Source organism: Petaurus breviceps, unplaced genomic scaffold (genome assembly GCF_028583685.1).
Source record: "Petaurus breviceps papuanus isolate PSGF00001 unplaced genomic scaffold, PetGlider_PUasm1.0 551, whole genome shotgun sequence".
In the NCBI taxonomy this organism is placed as follows: domain Eukaryota; kingdom Metazoa; phylum Chordata; class Mammalia; order Diprotodontia; family Petauridae; genus Petaurus; species Petaurus breviceps.
The window spans coordinates 12387834-12397920 of NW_027186372.1; the positions used below are offsets into that span (position 1 = coordinate 12387834).

Here is a 10087-nt window from a genome sequence, read left to right on the forward strand (position 1 = left end):
CTCTCTCTCTCTCTCTCTCTCTCTCTCTCTCTCTCTCTCTCTCTCTCTCTCTCTCTCTCTCTCTCTCTCTCTCTCTCTCTCTCTCTCTCTCTCTCTCTCTCTCTCTCTCTCTGTCTCTCTCTGTCTCTCTCTGTCTCTGTCTTTCTCTGTCCCCCTCTCCCTCTCATAAATGTGTGTATATCATCCTAAGCAAAATACTTTTGTATATACATGAGAGAGAGAGAGAGATTTCCTACCTAGAATACTCTATCCCTACCAACTATTCTTATGTTACCCATCCTTCAAGGCCCACCTGTTAATTCTTCCTCTTCCCTCATCTCATCACTCTAGTCCTTGCTGACCTGCCCCTTCACAGAATCATGATTACAGTGTGTACCACACAATTCTCACACGTGCCACACAGCTCATCACTGAATTCCGTACTGTCTTATTTTGTTCCATAATTATCTCACATATTAATTTCAACTAGATTATAAGCTCCTTGAGATCAAAGATTCCATCTGTATCCCCTGAGTCATATGCTTGTAGTAGATGTTCAATACACTCCATACACTTGTTTGTTGATTAATTTATTGATTGTTTGACCATTTTGGTCTCTTTTTTCAGACGCCTGGAGCAGAACTCCATCAAGGCCATCCCTGCAGGAGCCTTCACCCAATACAAGAAGCTGAAAAGGATGTAAGTTTCTGTACCTAGACTTCCAGGGAGGAATGAAATGAGTACTAACCAACAGTCTACTCCCATCTTCTGCCTTGGGAGGTAGCGTATTTGGTGATGATGTGTTGTGTTGCAGGGCCTGGGATCTGTCTGGATAGGAGAGCTAAGCACAGCCCTCTGTTAGCTCAGATTCAGGCCTGGTCATCCTGGTGCTGAAAGAAGCTTAGGGGATGTTTTGTGCTGGAGGGAGAAGTGCTAACTGTGAAAGACTCTGGGTGGGACTTCCTGAGTGTGGAACCTGAAAATTTGTCTGGTTAGACTTAGATTATTTGGAAAACAAAAAGTGTGTGTCAGGGAAAAGGGGAAAGGTATTGTGGCCTGAATTACCCAGATGTTTGCATATCCTAGCCACTTGGATTTGATTATGGAGACCCAGTGCAAGAACTTTAGAGACCCCTATACCTCCATCACAGATACCACTACAAAATGACCATCAGCACTTTCCTTAGAGAGACAGTATGGCATGGTGGGCCATGGCAGGAGCAGGAAAAGCCTAGGTTTGAATCCCTACCTCTGACACTTATTAACTGTGTGACCAGAGGTAATAAGCCTCAATATCCCTAAGCCTCAATTTCTTCATCTGTAAAAGAAGGGATAATAATGTCTAAAGTACCAACCTCATGAGGCTATTACAACTATCATACCTAGCAAGATAATATGTCTATACAAAGTGTTTTACTTAGGATGATACACACACACATTCATGTGAGGGAGAGAGACAGAGAGACAGAGACAGAGAGAGAGAAAGACAACAAGGTGGCACAGTGGATAGAGTACCAGGCCTGGAGTCAGGAAGACTCCCTTTTGTGAGTTTAAATCTATCCTCAGACACTTACTAGCTGTGTCTTCCTGTTTGACTCAGTTTCCCCATCTGTAAAATGAGCTAGAGAAGGAAATGACAAAGCACTCTAGTATCTTTGCCAAGAAAACCCCAAAAGGGATCCCAAAGAGTTGGACACAATTTAAAACGATTCAACAACAAATATGTGTGTATGTATATATGTATGTGTGTGTGTATATATACACACACCATCTTTTAAACCCTTAAAGTGCTACATAAATGTCAATTATCATTATTGTTATAATTGTCATGATTCAATTTTATCAGTACCCTAGGTATCACTAGCATGTTTGGTCACATACATCTCTCTAAGCCTCAGTTTGCTCATAATGGAAAGAATAATTCCTGTCACCGTTATCTCGCGGGGTTGGGTCTCATGGGGATCTCATGAGATAATGTGACTTTGCCAGCCTTAAACTGCTGTCTAAGTGGCGGCTATCCACCCATCCATTCATTATTGCCAATATTGCCACCATCCCTCCTAGTGGTAATAGTTATACATCTACTGCTCTGCTCTCTACCAGCTCCGACATAATATGGAACAATGAGGTTGAGGTCCCGGCTCGTTGTCAGGGACCTCACTGCTTGAAACAGTAAAGTCCCACACTGGTGATGGAGCACACCCTTGCATCCTAGGAGCCCAGTGAACATGCAGGCACAGTCCCCTGACCACTTGAGGACTCAGAAAGGAAATAGAAAATCCCATTGGCTTCAAACTAAGAGGGAGACCAAGTTGGACAGTCAGCCAACATGTATTTAAAGCTGCTTTATGTGCAGAAGGGCTTAATGAGTCCTACCAGGCAGTGCATTTACATGTAATTTCGTTTGCTAAAGAGTCCTTCCTTTCTTTGCCCAAGGAGAAGGTCATTTTTTGAAGCTCATCCAGATGATGTTTTTGTTCATTTCACTTCTTTTTGTTTCCTCACCCTCCCCCCTCCTCCAGGGGCAGAGAACAAGCAGGTAGAAATGCCTGTGAACTGAATTATATTTTGTCCTTATGCTCAAGGAAGATCCATTTATCTCTTCTGAATAGGAAGGGCTGATCACTAAAGAGGTTAAGTGTCTACCATCTTCTTTCTCTTGTAATTAAACACAACTAGTGGAATAGCATTAAGTTTTGCCCTCAGATAATAGCTAACATTTACATAGCACTTACTATGTGCATTATGATAAGCTCTTTACAAATATTATCTCAATTATTATCCTCACAACAACCCTGGGAGATAAGTGCTATTATTTCCCCGGTTTTTGTAGTTGAGGAAACTGAGGCAAACAGTGGTTAAATGACTTACCCAAGGTCACACAGCTAGTAAGTATCTCAGGCTAGGTTTGCATTCTCATTGTCTTGACTCCTGATATAAGTGAGTTCATACTGAGTGTGGTTTCTGTCATCCTTATGTCCCTCAAAATACATTGATGGATAGAGTAGACTAAAACCAAGAGGAAATCTTAGTTGGGGGCTGTTGCACTCCCCTAATGAGTGTTCCTCAGTATGTTATCTGGAAAAACATGAGCTTCACCTAAACCATGACTGAGGCACACTATGTTCCCTGTCCTTGAGAAGAATTCCTCTTAATAAATACAATCTCACCTTCCTTCTCCCAGTAGGAAATGTAGGTCCAGGTAAGACTTCTTTAAGGAAAGGTACAGGAAATAGAAGCCCAAGCCATGGGAAGAATAGAAGGCAGTGCTGTTTTCCCATTCGACACTGGAGAAAGTTGAATAAGTCTATCCACATGGCCAGATTATCCTCAGTATGGAAGAACCTATGGAACTCTTGTGAGCAAGTGATCCCATCCTCTGGACATTAGTATCCTTATCTATACATTCAATAGAATGTAAACTTCTTGAGGTCATGGATTGCTTTGTTCTTGTCTTTGTACCCCCAGCTCTCAATGTGGTACCTGGCACATTGTCAACATTCCGTAAATGCTGCTCGAATTGGGAAGGGAATAGAAGTTAGGGAATTAGACTCAATTACCTCTCAGGTTCTAGCTCAAAAATTCTAGGATTCAATAACCCTGAGACTCTTTCTCTTCTAAGTCTTATTTGCCATCACTACTTCACGTCATATATGAAACTTCCTACTATCCAGAGAAGCTTACTGAATGTTCATGTCTTATGTAACTCCCATCATAGGACTGAAGCAAGTTTCCATACTAGTTATGGAGAGTAAGCTTGCATTCCAGGTGTCTGGTGACCAGGCAGAGTCAGCCCGTCTTAACTAAAGGCATCAGAAAGACAACAGGGAATTCATTGCATCTTGGCAATTCGATGGGAACACAGCCACTGTGAACAAACGTGAACTGTGGTCCGTAATGACTTGCTTACCCCCTATACCAAAGGCTAACGCTTCAGGGAGGAAGGGCTAGGATAATCCTGGTGCATTCACTTCCTAAGACCCTTCTATGAAAAGGGGGAGCCGAAGAAAATCCCAATTTAAGCTGGTGAGTTTGCAAATACAATCTGTGGATTTGTTAGTGGGGATCTCACTGGCTATAAAGGGATAAGCTGAACAGCTGTAGCTAAGAAGCTTGAACCTGTGCAGTATCTTTCCAATCAGAGTCTCCCAAGGAGGGGGATGGGAAACTGGTTGTTCTCTATTTTTCATGGTTAAAAAAAAAGGAAAGGAAAATATTCCTGATGAGATGCCATCCCCAGGCTCCAGCTGAACTTGTTTAAAAGAATCAAAGAGCTTTTGTCATTCCCATTTGAAGAAACTATTTTCAGGAGTGTTTTCAGGATGCTGTTTCTTCACTGTGTTCCTATCTCCATCTCTCTGACCCTTGGAGGTCCTATCTTCTTTCTTAATTCACACCCAGGCAAAGAAAATTGATTTTCTTTCTTTTAAAGAAAAGAGGTGTTAAAGTATCATTGTAAATATTGCATTCTCTACCTAGAAGTCCAGTCCCTCGACCAGTTCCCAATATAAGTAACTCCTAGAAATGAAAAGTCCCCTTTAGTGAAGGGTCACTGGCAAAACCTGAAGCTGGTGCTTGTAAACATAACTGGAACCAGTCAATCATAAAGAATTTATTAAGAACTTGATATGTACCAAGCCTAGTAGCTGGGGCTACTAATACAAGCACTGGGAATAAAAAGAAACGACACTGACTCTCAAATAACTTACATTCTAATAGGGGAAACTTTATATATGTGTGTATGTATCTTCAGAATAAGTAAAAAGAGAATAAATATAAAAATAAAATAAGCACAAGGTAGTTTAGAAGGGAGAGTACTAGCAATTGGGAAGATCAAGAAAAGCTTCATGGGGCAGTGAATAGAGCACAGGCCCTGGAGTCAGGAGTCAAATACAGTCTCAGACACTTAACACGTACAAGCTGTGTGACCTTGGGCTAGTCACTTAACCCCAATTGCCCTGCCTTCCCCTCTCCAAAAAGACCAAAGCAAAACAAAAAGAAAAGCTTCACATAGATGATAGTGTTTGAATTGTATCTTGAAGGAAGACAGCGATTCAGTGAGGTAGAGGTGACGAGGGAGTGTGTTCCAGGCAGAGTGGGGGAGGTGGTCGGGCAGAGGTGGGGATGGGCAGACATGGGGGGTGGCCAATGCTAAAACACAGACATGAGGGATAGAAGGGTTGTGTATGAGGAGAAAAGAGACCAGTTTCATTACAGAGTGTGGGATGAGGCTGGATAGAAAGGCTGGGGACAGTTAAGAGCCAAGAAACAGCTTTGGGGGTTGATGGAGGAGGGGAGTGACATGGCCAAGGAAATGTGTGCTCAAGGAAGTTTGGCAGCGCTAATTCGGGGAAAGATCTGAGGAAGAGAATCCATTGACAATAATCCAGGTTGGAGGTGTAAGAGGCTTATTCTAATATGAACAGCGTCATTGAACTTGGTTCCCTTAAGTAACAGGAGAGAGAGCATTAGATTGGTAGTCATGTGACCTAGAGGTCTAAACCCAAGTAACTAACTATGTGATCTGGAGCAAATTACTTGACATCTCGGAGTCTTAGTGTGATTTCTCTGTCAAATGAGAGGGTTGGGTTAGATAATCTCTGAGTACCCTTCTAGCTCTGGTGTTTTATGAGAAAGTCAAGCAAAGCAACAAACATTTGTTAGATACGTACTGTGTGCCAGGCACAGTGCTGAACATGAAACAATATGGGGTAGTGGATGGAAGACTGAATTTGGAATCCAAACGTTTTAAGTGCTGCTGTTGACCCACACTAGCTGTGTGGCTGGTCATTTAGCTTCTCACTAATGGAACCAAGCCCTAACATTTTAAGTTACGAATGAGTTGCCAGTCTGTGTCAGGAGAAGGAGCTTCTACCTCCAAGAGTTCCCTTTTATGATGCACAGCTCTGGCCCAAGTCCATGCTCATCCAGCAATACAGAGTAAACTCTCTTCCAGGACCCGGTACCAATCACACAGACAAGTGTTAGTAAGTTTCTCTGGTACATCATCTCTCCTTATGTTTTTGTCACCCAGAAAGTGAGGGACTCGATTTTCCTATTTGGTTGCTTTTTCCTCTTGCTTTGTTTTTCAAAATGTTGGAAAGGTTCTGCAGCTCACAGTGCTTAAAAAAATAAAAAATAAAAGGCCACAGCAATTCCAAAACTCATTTCAGAATTGCTTCTCCTTCCAGGTGCATGTGTGTTTATAGCTAAAAACATATTTTATTTGCCCACCTTCCATGGCCCAGAGATTCCACCTAATAAGGTATTTCAGTTGGCTCAGGTGGTTTGCTGCTCAAGGCATTATTCAGGTCTGGAAGGGAAAGCAGCCAGGAGGAGAATCATTATGTGATAAATGGGGCTATGGGATGAGTAATAAGGAGTTCTAGGCTAGAAATCTGGGTTCTAGACCCTGCCCTGTCCTGAATACTTAAGGTTTCCCTACTGCAAAAAGAGATTTAAGGTCTAAATGAGCTCTGTGGGTTCTGCTATTTTCAGATACCTTGCTTTTAGGAACTACTTTACTATTTTATGAATGATTCTATGATTTTACGACCTAAGTTCTTACTTCACCCCATCAATGTTTTTCAGAGACATCAGCAAGAATCAGATCTCAGACATTGCACCAGATGCGTTCCAGGGCTTAAAATCCCTCACCTCGCTGTAAGTGGAGAATACAGTTGCAATGAGAAATGGGAAAGGGATGTTTCCATATTTTTCAGAAGGTGTTTATCATGGCTTTTATGTTCCCCTACGCACTCATGGCAACTTTGTAAAGAAACAAATATTTCTTAGGGGGGGAAATTGATCCTGTGAATATTTGTACAACCCAAATGCATTCTTTTTATTGATTAAATGCCCTGCAGATTTTCTAGCTATTTGCTTCTAATTCTAATATATCTCCCACTCTAACATCCACTCTCACCCCCTCCCATTCCATGAACTGTAAAATTGCTGCCTCTGGTAGAAAATGTATGAAAATGACTGGACTCTATGTTCACTATTGAACCCGCTCCTTTTTCTCATTAATTCAGAAGTGGAGGTTTTCCCTACATACCTATATAAAAGAATGTTCAGTTATTACCCCTTAGTTTGAGACACTCTCTTAGGAACTAACTGCAAGGGGGAATGCGCAGTCTTTTTTTTTAATCATTTTCTCGTGTGTGTGTTTCTCCATCTCTGAAGTTATCATACATCCTGGTGGGTAGGACATACTTCTTAGGTTAGGACACACAAGAGCTTCTGGTGACAATATGGTGTAGTGAAAACACCATTGGATTATGAAGATCAAATGAGATAATGTACTTGAAAGTGCCTTCCAGGTAGAAAGCAGCACACAGGTGTCCCAGGTCTTCTTGTCTTCATCATTCATCTCTGGTGGACTCCATGCTCCATTTTGAGTGATGAGATTCAAACCCTTGTGAATGAGGCATATGCCATCCCCTCATTCGCTCAATGGAAAGCTTTTGCCATGTGACCGGTTGAGTGGATAGTTAACAAATTGAAGATTTTTTCCACCAAGGCCTCAGTCCATTGGGAATAGGCTGAGAAGAGGATCAGGGAGGCCTCTGATTCAGCTGCTGCCTGCTGCTTCTTGAGTAAATTAGTTTTGGTTTATCAGATGAAACATCTGTCTGGGATATCAGAGACAGGATTGTGTGTGAGATTAGTATCTTCTTATTGTATTAAGGATCACAGGGAAAAGGAGAGAGGTCTGCCAGCTGCCAAGTTACTTCTGTGCTCTCTCTCTACTTCACATTCCTCTGGCAGGATCCAGAAACAATCTAGGGACAGTTAGTATGACGTGACCTGCCTACTATACCCCGTCAGGATGCCGGATTAGAAGGCAAGGTATTTCATAATTTGCCTCCTCTACCAATAAGGCCCTAGGTACCATTTAGACATCGTGTTTAGATGCCCACTCCATGTTTGTTGTTCTAGGACTCACTCAGACCCCTGTGGCCTGCAAATAATATAATGTAGTGATGAGAACATTGAACTTGGAGTCAGACGGCAAGGTTCAAATTCTGCCTCTGTTACTTAAAATTGATGTGGCATTGACTAAATCATTTAACATCTCTGGGCCTCAGTTTCCACAACTATAAAATGAAGCAATTGAATTCAAATGATCTAGAGCTAGAAAGGCCTTCAGAGGTAATTTAGACTGCTCCCTTGATTTTATAGATGAGGATCAGAGCACACCCTTTTTGCTCTGTCAAAAGTCACTTCTGGCTCTGTCCTACAATCCTGTGATTCGCAGAATCTTAAACAGAAAAGAGATTCCTAGAGGTCAGAGGTGGTACCTGATTCTAGGTCTTCCTGAGTATCAGACTCTAGACCAGAAGGTCAAGGTCCTTCCACAGACAGATCAGAGTGGTCCAAACTAAGGCACACAACATTCAGGCAACACACACAGAGAATCAAGCTTTCAATGTGCTTCATGGTGCTGTGGGTTTTGTCCAGCCAGGCTTGGAGAGCAGGTTAGCCTTCCTTCTAATCAACATGTTTACTTCTGCTCGAAGCCAACAGGGGTGAGCAGGCTGTGAGCAAAGAGACTAATGACATACCCCTCTCCTCTCACTTTCATCCTCCTCTCTTCCCCAAGCAGTACTCAGTTGCTATCCTGGAAGCTTTGACATCAGCCATGAAATACTGGGCAGACAGTGACATTAGTTCATTTGGCACGGTGAGCAGCAGAACATTAATATGAATTACAAATGTGTGCCTGAACCATCATGCTGACTTTTATTTAGTCATTAATTTGTTGAAACATTAATGAAACACACCCACAGGCTGAGCAAAAAGCATGGAAATGCTTACTACTTGCTTCTGGTAGCATCAGGAAATGGGCTGTTTTGTTTTATCATTTCTATTTACCAGTTTTTCCCCCTTGCTCAAAGAAGACTAATGAGAGTCACAGTCTCCATGGGAATCGGATGTTGTGATCAGTTTCTCTTTGAAGAGGAGCCTGTGGGGAATAGAGATGGGGGCAGGAGCAGAGAGGATGAGAAAGGCAACATGGTACCTGTGAGAGGAGGGTTTACCTTTGGAGTCAGAAGACCTGGCTTCAGATCCTCACTCTGCCACTTACTATCCATGTGACCCTCAGCAAGCACATCACCTTGCTTCCCTGGGCCTCAGTTTCCTCATCTGTGAAATAAGCAAGTTGGACCAGATGGTCTCTAAGGTTCCTATCAAACTCTGAATCCTGTGAGCCTGTACATCTTCTCTGTTAACCCTGTTCCCTTTGTTGGGCTGGCAAGCTATCCTAAAACCAGATTGGTTCAAACAAGGAAAGAGGAAGGGTCCTTGGACTCAGAGAAAAAGATAATTGTCACAAAGGAGCCATGACTAACTTTCCCCATTCCTCACCTGGTAATTAGGTCCTGCCCCTAGGTTTGACAGGTTTTCCTATGGGCATCTGGGTCTGCCTGGAGAGTTTCTAGAAGGCATCTTCCTGGGTATAAGGTCAACAGCCAAAGAGGAGTTCTCAGGTATAGGTGAGCATAGATATGGGAAAGCAGACTATTAAATGAATGTTATTGTGCCCTTCTGTCAGAAGGGCATGACTTTTAGAAAGGACTCTGATCCAATAATACCATTTGTTGGGACCATACCCCAAAGGTTTTCTAAAAAACAAACAGCTACCTAATCAGTAAATTGCAGAATAGCACTTTTTGTAATTATAAAAAAATGAAAACATCCTAAATATACCCCCCAATAAAAGAATGATTGAATAAATTATAGCACATTCACATAAAGGATTTATAGAATGCAATTAAGGCCAACAAGAATGAGGAATATAAAAAAGTCTGAAAACCTTTAATAATGCAACAGGGAAGAAAACAAATCCAGAAGAATGGAGAACATACTTAATGCAACCATGTAAGAGGAAAGAATGAATGGACAAACAATGAATCCTAATAGAGACTTTGAGGGAGATAACAAAAAGTTGAAGTCATGGGTTGAAGTTAATTTATTTAAAGGCAGAGGAGTGCAAAATAATTTAATTTGTTATATTGGTGTTTAAGATTGTTTTATTATAAATAATTTTTAAATGACTCCAGGATCATTTAGGGCTATTAAACATTGAATAGTGGGGTGAAAA

At 41.8% G+C, this 10087-nt stretch overlaps 1 protein-coding gene across 1 annotated transcript in view; it reads left to right on the plus strand.

Annotated features, from left to right (window-relative positions):
- Positions 1–10087, plus strand: part of SLIT3 (slit guidance ligand 3) — an 818102-nt gene that overhangs the window by 654592 nt on the left and 153423 nt on the right. The window contains exons 11-12 of the mRNA XM_069102723.1: positions 607–678; positions 6571–6642. Of these exons, the coding sequence (XP_068958824.1) occupies positions 607–678; positions 6571–6642 (144 nt within the window). The remainder of the gene's footprint in view (positions 1–606; positions 679–6570; positions 6643–10087) is intronic.